At 38.9% G+C, this 19,978-nt stretch overlaps 1 protein-coding gene and 1 pseudogene across 1 annotated transcript; both read left to right on the top strand.

The window, feature by feature from the left end:
• The first annotated feature begins 4,876 nt into the window (after positions 1-4,876).
• LOC141784484 (UDP-glucuronosyltransferase 2C1 pseudogene) lies at positions 4,877-6,448 on the top strand (annotated as a pseudogene).
• Positions 6,449-17,080: 10,632 nt separating this feature from the next.
• On the top strand, positions 17,081-18,664 carry LOC141811374 (UDP-glucuronosyltransferase 2A2-like). The gene has a single exon (XM_074699415.1). It carries the CDS (start codon positions 17,081-17,083, stop codon positions 18,662-18,664), a length of 1,584 nt encoding a protein of 527 aa, XP_074555516.1.
• Positions 18,665-19,978: the final 1,314 nt, after the last annotated feature.

Genomic DNA, 19,978 nt, shown 5'->3' with positions numbered 1-19,978 from the left:
CGTAGAAATGTTTCTCACATCCGTATGCTGCGCTAATGCGCAGATAGTATTGGGCTTTTCTGTATTATTTCAGTGAAAAAACTTCTTGTTAGACTCAATATGAGCCACATTCACTTGACCAGACTTGTGTCAATCTGCCAATCAAATCTGCCTGTGGGGTAAGAAAAATGTGCTTGTCAAGGTTTGAATAATGTCTTAATACAAGTCCATTTTTCCTACCTCACAGGCAGATTCTTTTTAACTCGGTACAAGAAATTCAGACCTCATTTTTGTCTTTAAATAGCTTGAAATAAGACACTTTTCTAGACTGGTCAAGTGAATATGGCTCATATTTAGACTAAAAAGACATTTTTACTGAAAATAGGACAAGAACACTCTACAGGATTTCATTTTTTGCAGTGTAGACTCTCAAAGTTAACAAAAAAAACAAAACAAAAAAAAAACATAGATATTTTTTGTATATTTTCCACTCAGATTCACTGAGTCCATCTACTGCCCAGACCCTGGCTGCACAATGTTGGTGCCTGTGACGAGGGTATTTTTGCTTCAAAACCGTAGAGTTGTAAATGTTGAGGCAAGCTGTCCACTCAATATGCAGTCTTAGGTTGAAGCAATAGGAGTCTTGAATGTTATTTCTTCTGTGATTGGTTGGCATACTGTAAAAAGTGATTTTGCACATTTGTTTGATCTAACAAAAGATCACTGAAGTTATTTTGACAACTCATACTTATATGGTGGCATCATCTCAACTACAAAACATGTTTCAGCATAAAAATCAGTTCTTTTGTTGTGATGGCATTTTGTAACCATGAGTGAGGAGGAAACAGTGGACACAGTGGCGAAAAAAAAAAAAAATCATAATATTAAACATGAAATTGCTGAAAGGTTTTTAAAAGTAAAGGAAAGTTTGGCTTGGGTTTGTCTGTCTTTGTTTGTTCAGAAATGTGAACTCTAAATTGTTCCTTGATTAAATCCCATAAGAGGCTGCAGCTGATTCTGTCTTGAGTCATTCATATTAGTGTGAACACCAACAGTATTAGGACTTTTTCAAATTTATTTCTATTTTCCTTCAAAAGGATGATGGAACTCTGTCTGCCCCACAGGAATGTCACTGAGTAACTGATAACAGATCAGCACATGATGGCCATAAACTGTGCAGTGGTATGGAGATAAGCAGCCCTTTAGCCAGCCTGCATGGAATCACATGTGGGTTTTTTCTACAGCTATCAAAAATATGAGGTGTGATTGATATTATGTAAATACTTTTTGCTGCAGTTTATGGAGGTGGAATGGCATTACACCAGACGATGGTTCTGCCTAATCAAAATAAACTACACAGTTGTATATTTATACAGGAGTTTATTAAGACTGAAGGGATTTTTTTTTTTTTTTTAACAAACTGTTTGGTTTTCCATACTCAGTTCAGGGGGCGTGTGCTTCATTCAGTTCGTGTCTTTTTTCTTCATTTTACCACTCAGTTTGGAGCGTGTGTGTTGTTTACATGACAAGCAGAAAAAACAGAGTTGGAGCGTGTACCTGTGGTGTTGCCTCATTCTGCTGTGATGGAGCTCTTTCGATTCAGTGTGAGCTCTGATGACGTCAGTAAGAAAGTGGAGGATAAAACCACGACTAAGTGTCGCCAACTTAGAGACTTTGTCGCTACATTTAATGACTTTTCAATATTTTTTTTAAAAAACGACAATTCTTGTGAGCCTGTCACCGATGAATCAACATCGGCAAAAATGTAGCTGATTATAAAAAATTGTTGCTCCTGTGTGTTCATTAATATAAGGTTACTACACAGCGTCTAACTTCATAATGCCATGCAGGATTAACCTGGGCTTATAAATTCACAAGTTATTGTTTTGGTTGAAATAATTTTGAAAATGTTTCAATGTATTTTGTTGTAATTGTATTTATTGCATGTTTTGAAAGCAGCGACATTGTTACTTAAATCTAGTTTAGTCCCATGCATTAAATGGAAGATGGAATTTTTCAATAGCTAGTCAAAATTGGTGTTCATATACATTATTTATCTTGTGTATATCAATGAAATTATTACATATATCAGCCAGTATATCGGATATCAGTTGATTCATCAGATATCGGCCGATACATCGGATATCGGTTTCTTCTTGCCTCCAGTATCGGTATCACCATCGGCCCCAAAAGTCCCATATCGGTCGGGCTCTAGTTTTGATCTCCTCAATGGTCAGCGTGTGTCAGTCCCTCCCCTATCCTAAACACAGACTGACAGTCCTCCTCATTCACAGCAGATGAAATCACCAAGTGTGTGTCTCATTCTGGTCACTTCTAAACATATTACATTGCTTTGCATTTGCATTGCTTACTCTCCTCCCAGAAACATCCCGATACAACCAACGCATCAACATACAGGCAGAGGAGAGGGTTTGAGCAGACAAAGACGCTGACACATGTATAGAGGCCCAGAAGTGACAATTAAGAGGGGTTAGTCCTGTAAAAGTTGACTTTTCAATTTTTAGGAAAATGCAGACTCTACTTTTAATGCTTTTGGTCAAAGGTTAGAGCCACCTTGTTTGCTCAACTAAGGGTCAAACTTTCAAGGTTTAGATACACTTCCTATACCTCCCAAACTCTACAACTGCAAATGAGGGGAGCTTCAGGACAAGCTAATTAGCTAAATCTAATGACAAAATGTCTCAAATTATACAACTACCTATCCGTGACACAAGTTCATGTTACTTGGCCAGAAATTTTGAAATTGGTAGTCCTGAGAAGTGTTCCTGACTGTGATACAAGAAGAAGACCTCAATTTCCAATTAAAACACTTGTAGACAAACTTCCTTAAGCACAATAAAAGTTAAGTATATTGAATAGAAGGAAAACATTCTTGTTTTACCATTTTGATATTCTAGTTTCAGCAAATGTTTGGCTTGAGAAAAGAAAAACACTAGCAGGAAAGGGTAACTGTATCAAGAGTTGTGTGTCAGTTCCTATGATGGTTCTTCCAAATCATTTTTATGTTTGTACAATTCTGGACCATTTATGAGGTTTTTAAGACCCCCTGAGAGATACAAAAACAAAAAACAAAGCATGTACATGCCTAATTTAAGACTATACTGTATACTCAACATATAAAATCAAGTAAAACACTTTTAAAATTAGGGTAAACTATCAAACATGTAAATCTAAGAGTATTTTCCCATCAACTGTTAAACAGTATGCATTGAATACCAGGTTTATTCATACACATTCCCCCTTTATGCTTTCACCCTGACCTTTGTTACTCAGTGAGTTACTTGGACTTAAGCTGATAAGAGCAGGGTCTCTGTGAAACATGTACTATGGACACGCCAAGTGCACACCGACCATTTCTGTGCTGGTTCATCCAGGACCTGCAGTTTTAGTTGATCCTCTGGATACTTATAAAGCAACAACCAGGTAAGACATTCATGAAGAATCAGGCAATGAAGTCTGCTAGCAGCTTTGACGGAAAATCTGAATCATGTTATTTTTCACATGCAGGGTTAACAGCAAGATCAGATATTTAACAAAGCAGGTCAATGAATGCCACATGAAGTATTGTTGCATTCAGTCGCTCATTTTCATGGAATTGGCATTTTAGCCAACCTTAAATGCAAACTTTTGAATACAGCCTCCAGAGTGGATTGCAGTCAAAAAGCTGACTGCTTCACTCAAGTGCATACAACAGTACAAGAGTATTAACCCTAACTTAGGGTCACTACCGACCTAGGTTAAACTGCTGCTACTTATCCTTCTTTTTATTTAAAATATGTAGTAAGTATGTTTTCTTTTTTGACTTGCCTGTGGTTTTACATTTCTTAATTCGTCTACTAACATTTAACCACTGAAATGAACATACAAGCTTTTAATGTTGCTCTGACACAATGTTTTTTAAGCTCAGTTCCCCTTTTAGATTAAAGCCTCCTTCGCTTTCTGGGAACAGTTAATTTATGTTGTCTGGGAGTAAGTGAATTTTTTTTTTCATATTATTTGTGTTGTTTTAAACTGAATCAAATTTTGAGGGCAATGCACCGACGCCAACTTTACCTGAGTTTATTTCAATATTTCTTTGATGATGCCCCAACAACACACAATAAGTTGGGTTTTGTTGTTGTTTATGTTTTTTCTTTATTTAAAAATAATTTATTTGCAGTCTACCATATTTCTGAGGTACATCTTTCCTTTGTTAACACCTCCAAAATCTGCTGTAATTTCACACCAGAGCAAAAGATACTTGTGTCATCTGCAAACAACATGAATCTCAGCACAGTAGAGGCCCTGCAAATGTTGTCAATCTACATAATTAACAACTTTGGTCCTAAAACTGATCCTTGTGGCACCCCGTGTGTGATATTCAAGAGACTAGATGCATTCTGATTTTATGACTGACTTTGACTGTGGTTGATAGTAAATATGCAGATCTGTTTAGGTCAGGAATTTCATTAAACATGGGAAATAGGGAAATAGGGAGTTTATCAAAATACATGTGTGAGTACTGCTATTGATTTTTCAAGAAGATGGTGCTACTATCATACCCCCCCCCATCATAATTAATAAATAAATTAATTTATTTATTAATTAATAAATTAATTAATTAATTAAAATGAAAATAAAATTGGGGAAGCTAATTGTTATGTAAAAATTTGGAGCAAACTGTAAAACAAATCGGTTAAAAAATAAATTAAAACAGTATTTCAAAGTTTTTAAATGTCTGTTAGACTGTAAAATAACTTATAGATTCAGTCAAAACACATTCAAATAAGATTTACCATTTTTTTACACTTTTTTTTTTTTTTTTTTTTTTTTTTACAGTGTAGTCAAACAAGGATTTAAAATGCCGACCATTTGTATCTTTTCTCTCCTATAGAAAATGCTGAAGATAATCCCTGTGTGGCTCTTCTTCCTCTTGCTCAGTCCCTCTTGTTGCAGTAAGATTCTGGTTGTACCCCTTGATGGAAGCCATTGGATCAACATGGAGGTACTCCTCAAAGAGCTGCACGCCAGAGGCCACTACATCACTGTGCTTCACTCTCCGAAAAGCTGGTACATACCTACCAACTCTACATTTCACACTTCTATCACTCGGCCTATGATGGAGGATGAAGTAGACAAGAACTACTACAATAAAATGGTTTTGAAAGTTATGGAATGCCGCAAGTCGTCGACTTTCATACGCACATTCTGTCAGAACAATTTGATTGGATCCATGTTGGGAACGGGCCATGGAATCCTTGCCAGAGCAGCTGCTGAAATGTTGGATGACACTGTTTTTATAAAGAAGCTCCAAGATGCCAAGTTTGACCTGATGTTAACAGACCCTGCTCTGCCGATAGGAGTTATCTTAGGTAGTTATCTCAAACTGCCGATGGTTTTCAACGTGCGCTGGATCAATACTGGAGAGGCTCATTTCACCATGGCTCCTTGTCCTCTCTCTTATGTTCCTGCATCAATAAGTGAACTCCATGATCAAATGGATTTCCTGGAAAGGACTAAGAATGTCTTACATTATCTCCAGAACTTGGCTCACCAGCACTTCATCATACAACCCCTTTATTCCGACCTGTTCCAGCGGCACTTCCCTCCTGGATCGGACTTGATTTCTCTACAGCTGTCTGCCGAGCTCTGGTTGGTCAGAACAGATTTTGTTTTTGAGTTCCCTCGCCCTACGATGCCCAACGTGGTCTACATTGGAGGATTCCAGTGCAAAAAGGCCCGTCCCCTCCCTGCTGAGCTGGAGGCCTTCATGCAGAGCTCTGGGGATCATGGGGTGGTAGTCATGTCTCTGGGGACGTTGGTTTCAGCCCTGTCTCGTGAGGTCACGGAGGCCATAGCGGCGGCTTTTGCTAGACTTCCTCAGAAAGTGATTTGGAAGTTTATTGGAGAAAAGCCTTCATCACTGGGGAACAACACACTCTTGGTGAACTGGCTTCCTCAGAATGACCTCCTTGGACACCCAAAGACTCGTGCCTTTGTGGCACATGGTGGCACCAACGGCATGTATGAGGCAATCTACCATGGCGTTCCTGTGGTGGGCCTGCCCCTCTTCTTTGATCAGTTTGATAATGTGCTCCGCCTTCAAATGCGTGGAGCTGCTCAGGTGGTGGAGGTACGATCACTCACTCAGGAAAGTTTCCTTGAGGCTCTGAAGGACGTCCTTGAGACTCCTTCATACCGCAACAACATGAAGCGTCTTTCACAGCTGCACCAGGACCTGCCGATGTCACCAATGGACACTGCCATCTTTTGGACTGAGTACGTCATCAGGAACAAGGGAGCTGCTCATCTTCAGTCTGCAGGCTTCAGTCTACCTTGGTACTCCTATTTCTGCCTGGATGTGGCTTTATTTTTCTTGGCCATTATTGTAGCCATGATGTGGGCTTCAGTTGCAGTCTGCAGGATTCTCTGCTGCAGGAGGTCAAGGAGGAAGACAAAAGAAGAGTAACTACTTTAAACATTCTAAGTGACCTTTTTTGGATAAAAAAGTACCTATGTCACATTTTCTTGCTAAAAGAGGAAAAAAATCTGGATGTTTAGATGTGTATCAGTCTTTCACAATTACTTTGAGAAGACTCTGGGGATGGGTACCTTTCACATTTGGAATGATGCAGTTATCGGTACTCAATGGTACCAATTTTTGGCACTTTTGTGTGTATTTCTGTGGTTATAAATATTAATTTGATAATTAGTTTGATAATAAAATATTTTTTTTAATTTAACATATTTATTCTTCAATATAACCTTGTAATGCTGTGTTCATCAGTGGTTCTCAAATGGGGGTACATGTACCCCAGGGGGTACTTGAGGGCACCCCAGGGGGAACGCAAGATTCAAAAGTGTATATTCAAAAAAAGCAACCTAGCAAACACCATGTATTCTGCCAATGTTTGAATCCAACATAAGTTTTAGTTAATAATCGGATATTATATCCAATAGACACAAATAGCACAGTGCTGTGTTTCGCGTCTTTTTTTCCAACCAAAACTGCTTTGCCCTACGTAGGGGGTACATCACTAAAAACAAAACAAAACAAAAATAAAACATTATAATGCTGAATGCTATTATTACACATTCATGCAAATGTAAAAAGGTAAAAGTTTACAATATTCAATAATCAAATGAATCATTTTCTGGCCATCATGGGAACAATGCTGGGTCCCAGATATTCATTTTAGCATGTATTGTTTGTTTTGGTGTGGTTTAAATCACTTAAAAATACTGGGGCGCTCATTGTTTTCCTGCATGATTAAACACATTGTTGGATTATGCAGTATATCTGAGATTTAGGAAATTTCAGGGGAAATTAAAACAAGTGAATGTGCAACACTCCTCCCTTTGAAAGCATGTTGTTGGAATACTTTTAACCACTTTTGTCTGAACAAACAATATCATCCAAGATTAATTTGTACAACTCAGCTCAACTCAAACTTTATTTATGAAGCACATTTTAAACAACTTGAGTTGATCAAAGTGTTGCACAGATTAAAATCATCAAAAATGACAATATGCAATACTAAGATACATGAAAACATAAAACCAGTGCTAATATGAAATAGAATAAAATATGTTCAAATTGAATTAAGATTATGCCAGATGTCCATTAAAAGTCAGGGAGAAGAAATGTGTCTCAAGAGAAGATTTAAAAATCTCAACTAGTCCAGACATGCAAGGGCAGATTGTTCCAGAGCTGAGGAGAAGCTACTGATAACTGGCTTTAAATCCTAAAATACAAGATCTCTTCTCAGGAAGGAATCTGAAATCTATGTCTCAGATGATTTTTATCTTCCACAAACACTTTTCTTTTCAGCATTTACAGCTTAGGTGAAAAAAATGAAATGTTCTGGCGAATTGGCAGATGGTAAACCAGCTATTTTTAAAAAATGTTGTTCTTTGTGCCCAACATTTTGTTGTAAACATAACTGCGGAATATAAAGTCATCTTGAGTAGTTGTGCTAAAAAGGTTTTAGATATTCTGTCCAAAGTGAGATCAAGAAAATATTTGCAATTGATATTTCTCTAAATATGCATAGCTTGTCTGTTCTTTGTTCATACACACTACTGCTGTTGATCTCTTTTCTCTGAGACACACTTTGTTGGTCCTCTGTACAGCTCACCTGTCAGCTATGTGTTGAATACCCGTGCCTTCACTGTAAAAATCAGAAATCCTATCAAGTGTTTTTGTCTTATTTTGAGTTTTTTTTTTTTTTTTTTTATCTTGTTATACTTCATATAAGTCACCTTCAACTTGTCAGTCCAGAAAAAATGTCTGGTTTAAAGTTATTGAAAGACAAAAAATGAGGTCTGAACTGCCTGTGTTAAGTGTAAAAAGTCTGCCAATGGAACAAAAATACTTTGCTCAAAGATTTGCTTAAAACTAGAATAATATCTTAAAGCAAGTAACTTTTGTTATGTTCCACTGGTAGCTTTTATTTAACTTGTTACAATCAATTCAGACCTCATTTCTGACTTCAAACAACTTAAAATAAGACATTTTTCTTAGAGTGGTAAGGTGAATGTGGCTCACATTAAGTCAAAAAAGACATTTTCTTCTTAAAATAAGAGAAAGTCACTTGATAAGATTTCATTTTTTGGTTTTCATCCTTCCTGGTGGCAATAATGTTTTGAGTCCCACATGTCAACTCTGTCTGTGTGGGTTTGTCTGGAAAGTGTTTGATTATTGGAGGCTGCTGCATCTGTCAATAGAGTTCAAGTTTTTTTTTTTTTTTTTTTTATTTCATTGGTCATGCATCAATAATACCTAGCAAAACAAACAAACAAACAAACAAACAAACAAACAAACAAACAAAAAAACATCTGAGGTATCATTCAGCTGATATTGGAGTCACACTGCACGTACTGACAATGCATCACTAATTCAGCATGTTTCACTGAAGGTATTTGGCCTGAGCAACAGTGCCACCCAGTGGAAAAACATATTTAGTGTTTGTGTGGTTTCTCTTTGACATCAGTTTTTCCTCAGTGTTTCAGCTTCTAGAGATAAAAGGAGGCTACAAAGCCAGCTTTATATCAAATAAACTTAATTTAACATAAAAGAGTGGAGATATGGAAATCCTTGAAGTCCAACTTGTCAAAAAGCTGTGACCGAGTCTGACCCTATCTAGCAGCCTATTTTTTTTTTTTTTTTGAACGTTAGTGATCAGAACTAAATAAGATTTCTTCACAATCAGTTAAAAAAAAAAAAAAAAACTCATAGAAGGTTCAGTTCAGCCCACTGGCCACAAGGCACAGAATCTAACTGTGTTTTTTGGCTTTATGTAACTTGATAGAAGTTATCACCCTCACTGGGCCTGCTTTTATGAAACACTTGCAAGGACATGAAAACAACCTCTTCAAACAGACCTTGACAATGTGCTTGGCTTGTTTGTAAACAGCTGTCACCGAGTGATAGTCCATGCAGGGCATGTGATTCAATGGTGTGAACACAGTCATAAGGAATTAAACAGGCCATATCATGACACAGAACAATGGAGGGAAGGAAAAGTTCAGAACCAGCATGTGTCCCGGGAGTTTTGTGCAGATTTTTAGGCCCGGGTTCAACTTTGAAAAGGTTAAATGAATGCTGAAAGGCTCCCATGAGACAAAACAGTAGTGGTTGTTTTGTTTTCAGGCCTTCCTTACTTGAGCGATCACCACAGCAACAAAGGGGTTCCTGGGAAATAATCAGAGGCAGTCTCAACATCAGATAACTGTTCAGTCTCACCAGCAGAGCCGTGGTTAATGAGGCTGCTTTAATGACTACAATGACTTTAATGATCGGTGTTGGTGACTCTTTTAATGACAGGCTGTCTCTGCAGTACAGTGGATGTATTCATCACACCTCCTGTGCGTTTTCAGCCTTCTGCTGCCGGCATTTGTTTCAGAGAATAGCTCCATCAAATAGAAAAAAGGTACAACAGGTGGAGCTAGCCTAACCAAACATGACCTTTTCCTGCATTCCTCACCTTGTGTATGAGTAAGGATGTCAGTCTTCTGTCTTTGGTGTATGCATGTGCTTCTCAGACAGTTGTAATGTTACAGAAACAATAAACTATGTGGAAGTTGTTGTAACAGGTGAGCTTATGTGTTTTATTGTGATTGACTGACTGTAGAGTTTGGAAATATCCTCTGTCTTTCTGCACATCTGTTTATTTGGACACAGACACAGACAGTAAATACAGCAAGAAAAGCGGGCCAGTATAACTTTCCATGCAACCCCCCTGTTTTCACTTATTTAACTGGTTCACTATTTAAATGATAGGTTTCACATGAAATCATAATAAATCAATTTAGTATATAAGCAGTCAACAAAAGACACTAAACACAGTGGGGAACAAAAATAATGACATTTCACGCCCCATGAGGTTCGACCTTATGTGGGTTCAAATCCTTGCTGCATATCACTCCCCACTCTCACCTTTCTTCTCGTCTCCTTTCCGGTTAAAGACATAGAAGCCCAAAATTAACATACTGCACAATAAGTAACATTTTTAAGGTATCATAGCACCTTTCTGTAATCATACACTGTAAAATAAATCTGTAAAATAAATCTGTAAAAGCACTGGCAGCAAAGTTTCCTGACAGATACAGTCAAATTGCAGTCAAACACATTAATACACAGCTATGTGAAATAACTGAAAAAACACAGGACTAGATTTTACAGTCAGAATAAATAATCACACAATATTTCATAGCTTATAAATGTCTGTTATGCTATAAAATAACATATAAATTGAGTCAAAACACATTTATATCAGATTTCTTTAAGGATAATCTGTAATTTTATGGTATAAATTATTTATTCTAGGAAACAGTCAAATTAATCTACAGTAATTTTCCGTGAAAATACTATTTTTCCATGTACAAGAACAAATCTGTAATGTATAAAAACAAACTGTATGTAAAACTAAAGAAAAATGTCTGCAGATTTCCAGTATTAATATGTAATTTTAGAGAAAAATACCATTATTTCAAAGATTTTTCCTAAATTATTACAGTCAAACACTGTCAATATTGTGACAATGCAGAATCTTGCAGAAAAATACCGTCATTTTACAGCATAATACTTTTTGTTGTGGTGGTGTTTTGTAACCATGAGTGAGGAGGGCAAACAGAAATTATAAGACTCTGCTGAACATTAAAGTATTGCATTTTGGGGAACATGTTGCCTGTGCAACACTGCATGGAGTGACTGTGTAGTCTTTATAACAGTGTTGTTAAAAATTGTCTAACATAGCAAAGACCATAAACAGATCTCATTTGTTAACACAAAATACAACGTAAAAATCACTGGGTAAATGGTCCACGCCATGGAACACAGAGAGTAGGTCTGCCCACTGGAGCAAAAATGGCTGGCCCGCCCCATGGAGCAACGACAGCCTGTCCACCCTGTGGAGTACAGACAGCTGGTCCACCCCCTTGGGCACTTGAGGCCGGTCCGCCCCATGGAGCACAGACAGCCGGTCCACCCACTGGGGCACTGAAGGTCTGTCTGTTCCGTGGAGCACAGATGACTGGTCCGCCTCCCGGGGCACTGAGGGCTGGTCCGCCCCTTGTGCCCCCTGTGCCACTGATGGCTGGTCTGCTCCATGGGGCACAGATAGCCAGTCCACCGACTGGGGCACTGAAGGCCAGTCTGCCCTGTGGAGCACAGACAGCTGGTCTGCTCCATGGAGCACAGACGGCTGGTCTGCCCCTTTATCTTTACTTCCTTTCTGTAATGTGTATCTCTGCACAGATTTCAAGCATCTGATGATCATGTTAAGATGCTGTCTTTCTACATTTTTACTATGCCTGTGTGTTCCCTCCTTTTGGTTTTGTAATTTATTTAATACTATATATAATATATGTATCCATGCTAACAGGCTGGGGCTGCAGTGCTGCACAAAACAATACTTTTTAAGGTGGCATTTTTGGTGTATTGTCACTGTCTTGACGCCCTTCCACTGGTCAGGGGCTGTGTTGCAGGTTTTTTTCTTTATGTCCCATTGGCCTGATTTGCATAATCTAGATGGGCCTCCAAGCTGAAGTGTGAGCGCAAGGCAAATGATGGGATACAGGAACTTTCTTCCTGGAATTTTTTTTTACCAGGAATGAAAAGTTCTTCAACTTTCTGGTTGCGAAAGACCCCATGCATATCTCCATGATGATAAGTTGTCCATCTGTCCATTTTCTTTACAGCTTAACCTGTTTAGGGTCACAGGTGGCTGGAGCCTATCCCAGGAATCTTAGGGTGAGTGGTGGGGTAAACCATGGACTGGGCACCAGTCAATCTCAAGGCACACATATGTACGAGGCCATAGAGACAGACAACCTTTCATGCACACACTCACACTGACAGATAATTTGGAAACACCAGTTAACATAATGAGCATGTTTTTGGACTGTGGGAGGAAGCCAGAGTACCCGGCTTGAAGTGGTGACCTTCTTGATGTGAGGCTACAGTGCTAACTTTTGCATAATCATTGCTTTAAATACACTGTTTGAACAAATGTATTTTCCTGCTCAGCCTTCACCTTTCAGCAGTAACTTCCATGAATCGTTATCGAACAGATTTTTAATACTTTTCCATTTGAACTCTGTTAGTGTAATGTTGTATCATCCTGTCCCTTGCTGAGCTGCTGGAACAAGAGAATCCCTCTTTCCACTGGAGTGATCATATCTGACCTTATCTTACCTTATCTTTCTAGGGAAAAGTGTGTTGGTGATAAAACTTGACAAAAGTCTCTGATAGGCTACACCAGCTCTGAACACACTCGTGACTGATCATGTGACCTCTTGAAGCTCCTCATGGGAGTCACAGCTGCAGTTCACTGTGAGTAAAAGTAACATTCATTAGCCAGTGTTTGGCTTTGGAAAAGAACAAACCGTTTAATCAGCAATGATGCATACAAGTCTTGATCTGCACCAAAGTGAGCTGATGTAAACTATTGCGACTATTTTTCGGACACGAATCAACAGAGTCGCCAAAGCCTGCGCTGTATTGTGCCCCTGAAGACTGAAAACTCCTAACTGTAACTTTGGTGAGCATTCAAACTTCTGTTTTTGTCCAATCTTTCACCACATGACCCTGTGCCTTGATCTTTGCTGGTACCTCAGAGGCTCTGCTGCTCTCAGGTTTGTGTGACTCCACAGAGGAGAGGAGGGGAAGGCTGCAGCTCACTGATACGACTGTTCAGCAGTGACTCGCGGACTTATTGTAATCACCAGCGCTCACTTTATTTTCCCTCCGCTCTGTGACCTTGCCGCCTTTCCTCGTCTCTCTCTCTCTCGTTCCCTGCCACTCCCATCTCACACACTTTGACACGCTCTGTCCCAGTTTGGCTTTCCGCCAAGTTTGGCCTGGAGTTTCCACATCCACCCAGTTACAATGAAACGCGTTTGCACTGAAGCAGCCCATGGACAGGATTGCAAATAAGAACTAAAGATTAAAGTTGTAAAATGAGCTGTATGGATATGAGCAAGATATGAAGTGTGTAGGCTTTGGGCTTATTTGACCGGTGGTAACCTAAAGTGAGGCCTGTGTTTATTAAACTATCTACCAACAAATACAGACTCTACACCAGGAGTGTTCAACCTGTTGTTCATGTGGCTCTTTGCCTTTCAGTGTGCAGGTTTTTTTTTTTTTTTCAGCTAAGCCAATGGGTCTATGTGTTCCTCAATCCAAAGATGACACTTTTTGTATGTTATATTTATCATTATTAGGGTAGAGGAACACAGTTTTTGTCCATCAACACAGGCTATGAATGACAGAGAACTCTGTGCATGTCTGGACTTGGAAGTTACATCTGCTGCAGAGCTAATTATGAAAAGCCAAACAGATTGTCTGTGACTGATCTTCTGAGAAGTTTCACGCAGCAAAAAGCAACCCTAATAAAACTAATATTTGACAGAACTCCCTAACAAAACATGATAAAGTAAACCATTTCATGATTACCTTCACAATGTGAAATGCATCCTTCTGTGGCTGTTGAGGAATAATAAACTATTATAAGTAGTAAATAATGAAATATTCCTCTTTAGAGTATGGCAAGCATTTTTCCTTTTTTTCTTGAACACATAACCGAGAGGTTACACTAACCCAAAGAAAACAACACAACTGTGTCTGGACAAAATACACGCTGGATGTAATTTTAGCTTCATAAAAACTGTTAAAGTAAACCATTTAATGACATATAGGATTACATTATATAAACACAGTTTGCTAAAGTAACTAGTTCAAGGATTCCCTCAACCATTACAATAAACAAAAGTCAGTTCTTTGTTGAGATTTTGGCTGCAAACGAAAATAATTAAGGATCATAATTTGTGTTTACCAAATATTTCTTTATTCAAGCAGGCACATTTTTTTTTTTTTTTTTTTTTTTTTTTTTTAAAAAGCCTACAATTAGGCCTCAATTGATTCTATGGCTGTTTAGATTGTAAAGTGTATCACTCAAAGTTAACACAAGACGTCTGCTGCATGAGTAAGCCTGTGTATTACCGTAACTACAGTGAAGCACCGCAGCCTGCATTAACATTAACGTAATAATATATTTGAGGTGTGATTTTTTTACGTATCCCGACATTACCTTTCCCGGGAATCGATAAACAGACTTTATCAGATTTCCCAAGAATCCAAGGATTATATATATATATATATATATATATATATATATATATATATATATATATATATATATATATTCATGAGTAGTTGTGTGCCAAACAATCTAAAATATTCAAAAGTTGATGCCAAAGTTGGGATCAGTATTGATCAACAAATGGGTGATGAGATTGATACTTAAGTTTCAGTTTCTCTTCTCTATATGTGCTTCTCTGGATCGCTCCTGCTCATAGCTCCATTTAGATAGACAGATAGAAGTTTGTGTCTTCTGCAGCAAAAACAGAAATTTGTCTTTGACACGGCTTCAAGTATTAATTTAAACACACAAACACAAAAAATGTTGCTTCGAAAGTTTAAAATGCATAGATTTTCATTTTATGTCATTTTGTTTATGTATGAGAGGAAGTGCATTAGTAAGAGCATGTGTGTCGTTTCCAACAGTGAAATGTGGCACATTACTATTTATCCAGCCTGGCTACCTGTCTGTGTCTGTGCAACCTGCAGTCAGAGAGGATCTCCCGCAGAGTCTTTGGAGGTGGATGCTTTTTGAAAGGGCCTGGGTTTTGGAAAAGGCATCAAGGAGTAGCTCATGGCCTAGATACTATGTATGTATACTATGTCTATCAGGTGTGAAGCTGGTGTTAGGGTTTCAATTTGTCCCGAGTTCAATCCAAAAGTCTTGACGCCATTGCTTGCTTACCATTGTGAAAGGACTGCATGGGATACAAATGATGATAAACCACAATGACCTTTGTTCTGAAGGGAATGAGCAGCTTATAGTGGACTTTGGCCTTGCAGAATGGGGGCTGTATAAATCCCGAGCTTTGTGGAGACACAGTGGATCACACAGCGAACTAACTCATTCAGACTTCTGGATTCTGATCAACAACAAACAGGTGAGGCATTTGATAAGCTTTCAACTGAAGAATTTAGGGTAAAACACATTATTCACCAACTGCAACTAAACAAATTTCACTCCAACATGTACTGATTTGATAAAAAGAAAGTAGGAAATCTTGGTTCTGCTTTGATATTTCATGATACAACTAAAAGTAATCTCTCATTTTGACAGGCTGTCTGTCCTTCTGATGGGACAGTTAACCTTGTAACTGATTTGCACTTACAGGCCCCTTTATATTAAAAATGATATTGATCGTAAACAAAGCTATTTTTTCACATTATTGTTTATTTGGTATAAAAGCGTGTAAAAAAAAAGTTTGATGTAGTTAAAGCTGCTGTTATTTTATACAGAAAAGAAACTCACATGTTGCAGGTGTAAATTAATCCACAGATTGCAGATCAAACTTATCTGCCCTTTTATGGAGTATTTTTTGACAGAGGACTATCCCTGGTGTTTGTAAAACTGCGCTCTGGAGTAGGTTTTCATCAAGGATGTCTCTGTGCATTTCTACTTTTTTCCCTTGCATTTGTCCCCAAATTCTGACTGGTCTCTCAGTTCCTGCTGCTGAAAAACATCCCCACAGCATGAAGCTGACACCACCATGCTTCACTGTAGGGATGGTATTGTCCAGGTGATGAGAGGTGCCTGGTTTACTCCAAACATGACGCCTGGCATTCACCTCAAAGAGTTCAATCTTTACTCATCAAAGCAGAGACTTTTCTTTCTCATGGTCTGACAGTCCAGGGGCCTTTTGTCAAACTACAAGTAGGCTGCCATGATCTTTTACTAAGGAACGGCTCCTGTCTGGTCACTCTACCATACAGGTCTGATTGGAGGATTTCTATAGAGGTGGTTGTCCCTCTTGAATGTTCTCCTTTGTCCGGAGGACTGCTGGAGCTCTGACATAGTGACTATCATGGTCTGGGTCACCTCTCTGACCCGTTCAGACAGATGACCAGCTCTAGGAAGAGTCCTGGTGGTTCTGAAATTCTTCCATTTGCAGATGATAGAAGCTCATTGGGACCTTCAAATCAGCAGAAATGATTCTGGAAATTCCAAAACACTTTACACACTTGCAATTTAACAATGAGGATCACTTATCACATTGTTTATTTGCTTGTGTAGTCTCCCAGAGAGTGGTAAACCTCTCTCAACCTCGGGAACTGGAATCAATGTGTTCTACCTACATGCGCCCAGGGATAGGTACCTTTTTCGTTTGAATGCCTCGGCATTGGTACTCTGTACCAATGCCCAGTACCCGGCAATAGGTATCTCTCAAAGTTTTTTCAATTAAACATAATTATTTATCATTATATAAACTTGCAATGATGTGGTCATGTCCAGCACATCTTGGTACTTAAGACAGAATTCCACCAGATTTCACATTTTTGAAAATGCTTGCTGATCAGCGTCAGATTGTGATGTTCCTAGCCACATATAAATAAAAGTCAAATTAGATAAAAATTCTGTATTTCCTACTAGTTTATATCAGTTGGATAAGGAGATGTTTGAGCTTTACCCAAAACCAAAGGCGTTTTAAATGAAACTATTCTTCAATTTGTCTCTGACAGGAAATGTCCAGGAGCGCCCCGCTATTCTTGACAGGTCTCTGCCTGTTTCTGCTGAGGCCCATGTTCTGTGGTTCCAGCAACATTCTGGTAGTACCTGTTGATGGCAGCCATTGGATCAACATGGAGGTCATCCTCCGAGAGCTTCACTCCAGAGGCCACAACATCACTGTGATGCACTCTGCTACGGGCTGGTACATCCCTAATAACTCAACTTTCTTCACTTCTATTCACATTCAGATGCTGGATGATGAAGACAAGGACTTTTACAATAGAATGCTTTTAAATTATATGGAATGCCGCAAGTCATCAACTTTCATACGCACCTTTTGTCAGAGCAATTTGATTGGATCCATGTTGGATATAGGCCACAAACTCCTTTCTGGAGCAGCTGCTGAAATGTTGAATGACCCTGTTTTTATGAAAAAGCTCCAAGATGCCAAGTTTGACCTGATGTTAACAGACCCTGCTCTGCCGATAGGAGTTATTTTAGGTAGTTATCTCAAACTGTTGATGGTTTTCAACGTGCGCTGGATCAATACTGGAGAGGCTCATTTCACATTTGCTCCTTCTCCTCTGTCCTATGTACCAGTACCAGGGAGTGAACTCAATGATCAAATGGATTTCCTGGAAAGGACTAAGAATGTCTTACATTATCTCCAAAACTTGGCTCAACAGCTCTTTATCATCAACCCTTATTATTCCGACCTGCTTCAACGGCACTTCCCTCCTGGATCAGACTTGATTTCTCTACAGCTGTCAGCCGAGCTCTGGTTGGTCAGAACAGATTTTGTTTTTGAGTTCCCTCGCCCTACAATGCCCAACGTGGTCTACGTTGGAGGATTCCAGTGCAAAAAGGCCCGTCCCCTCCCTGCTGAGCTGGAGGCCTTCATGCAGAGCTCTGGGGATCATGGGGTGGTAGTCATGTCTCTGGGGACGTTGGTGTCAGCCCTGTCTCGTGAGGTCACAGAGGCCATAGCGGCTGCTTTTGCTCGACTTCCTCAGAGAGTGATTTGGAAGTTTATTGGAGAAAAGCCTTCATCACTTGGGAACAACACACTCTTGGTGAACTGGCTTCCTCAGAATGACCTCCTTGGACACCCAAAGACTCGTGCCTTTGTGGCACATGGTGGCACCAACGGCATGTATGAGGCAATCTACCATGGCGTTCCTGTAGTGGGCCTGCCCCTCCTCTTTGATCAGTTTGATAACGTAGTCCGGTTGACAACACGTGGGGCAGCTCGGATGGTGGAGGTAGTGTCGCTCACAGAAGAGGATTTCCTAGAGGCTCTGAAGGACGTCCTTCAGACCCCTTCATATCGCAACAACATGAAGCGTCTTTCACAGCTGCACCAGGACCTGCCGATGTCACCAATGGTCACTGCCATCTTTTGGATTGAGTACGTCATCAGAAACAAGGGGGCCACCCATCTTCAGTCTGCAGGCTTCAGTCTACCTTGGTACTCCTATTTCTGCCTGGATGTGGCTTTATTTTTCTTGGCCATTATTGTAGCCATGATGTGGGCTTCAGTTGCAGTCTGCAGGATTCTCTGCTGCAGGAGGTCAAAGAGGAAGACAAAAGAAGAGTAACTGTTGTTCTTTTAAAGAAATATTTTTACTTTGTCTCCCAAAGAGAAACATTTAGTTGAGTCTGTTAATAGTTCATTAAATGCACAAGTCCGTTAGCAGAAAGTTTCAGCCCTCAATCGTCAATCAGTGTTGTGTTACCAAAGGATTAGACTAAGTTACGCAAACTCATCTAATGACATGAAGGAAATAATCACCTTTTTAAATCCCAGAAATTTAATCTCTACCTCCCCTGTTTGCTCGAATGACTTCAGTAACTTTTCAGGACTTTTCATAAATTGGGACAAGACTTAATGAATGTCAGCTTCTTAAGTAGCTAAAACATACTTGTAGTCAATTTCATTTGAAAAAATATTTGCTATCTTCTACAGGAGACCATTTCAATCAAAAGTCATCGCAGTTTAAACAACACTAATTTCTGGAAAGCAGTTTAAATATCCAGAGCCAGGAAAAGAGTAATGCTTTAAAGTAGACAGTTCTCTCCCCTGATCCCACCAGTCAATTCATTTTATTCGCCTCAATCTAACTTGAATGAACAAATACATACAAGAGTCTATGACAGTGTATGAGGGCCACTGTGGAGGAAAAAAAAGAATCAGTAAATTCTCAAGAAAAAAAAAAAAACTTTCAAGTTTATGAAGTCATACATTTACATGAAAGCCTCTAAGTTTTAGCTTGTTGTTTAGCTTGCCCATTTCACTGTACCATGGACCCACTTGACAACCTAATTAAAGTGCAAAAATTAAAGTATACTTCCTACTCTGACTCACAAATAAGAAGATAGTGCTTGTATTTGCTCAGAAAAAATCAAATGTATGCGAAGTATGCGAAAACTTGCAAAATCTGCAGTATGCCAAAAATCCCTGTATGTCCTACTGATCCAGGAAAATTTCTCTGTATGCAATGTACCAGTCTACCTCGCATACGCTGGACGCTAGACGCTGTTTGTCTATACAGGTGGCAGGTTTCGGTGAATTACCCCCACCTGGTGGAATAAGTCAGTAGTATGACTACAACACAACTACATTAACTTTATACGGTCTGTGAGACAGAAGTGAAGCGATGAGAAAGAAATATCAGTAAATCTTATCACTTCCAGTCAAAAAGAGGTGTTTACTTCTACAAATTCATTGAAGTCCTTATAAAACACTAATTACCCCTTTTAACCATACGTGGATTATATGGAAGTGTTTTTTCCATCAACTACAAAAATAAAAATCCCTTCCAGATTTATTTTAAGTCAATAATATAACTTTTTGTTTAAGATTAGAAATCAAGAATGATGATTCTGCCATAATATGATTAACAAAATAACTA

Source organism: Halichoeres trimaculatus, unplaced genomic scaffold (genome assembly GCF_033239565.1).
Source record: "Halichoeres trimaculatus isolate MK-OKI-2021-1 unplaced genomic scaffold, fHalTri1.1 fHalTri1_scaffold_22, whole genome shotgun sequence".
Classification (NCBI taxonomy): Eukaryota; Metazoa; Chordata; class Actinopteri; order Labriformes; family Labridae; genus Halichoeres; species Halichoeres trimaculatus.
The sequence above is the reverse complement of the archived record's forward strand: the minus strand, read 5'-3'. Positions and strand labels throughout refer to the sequence as shown.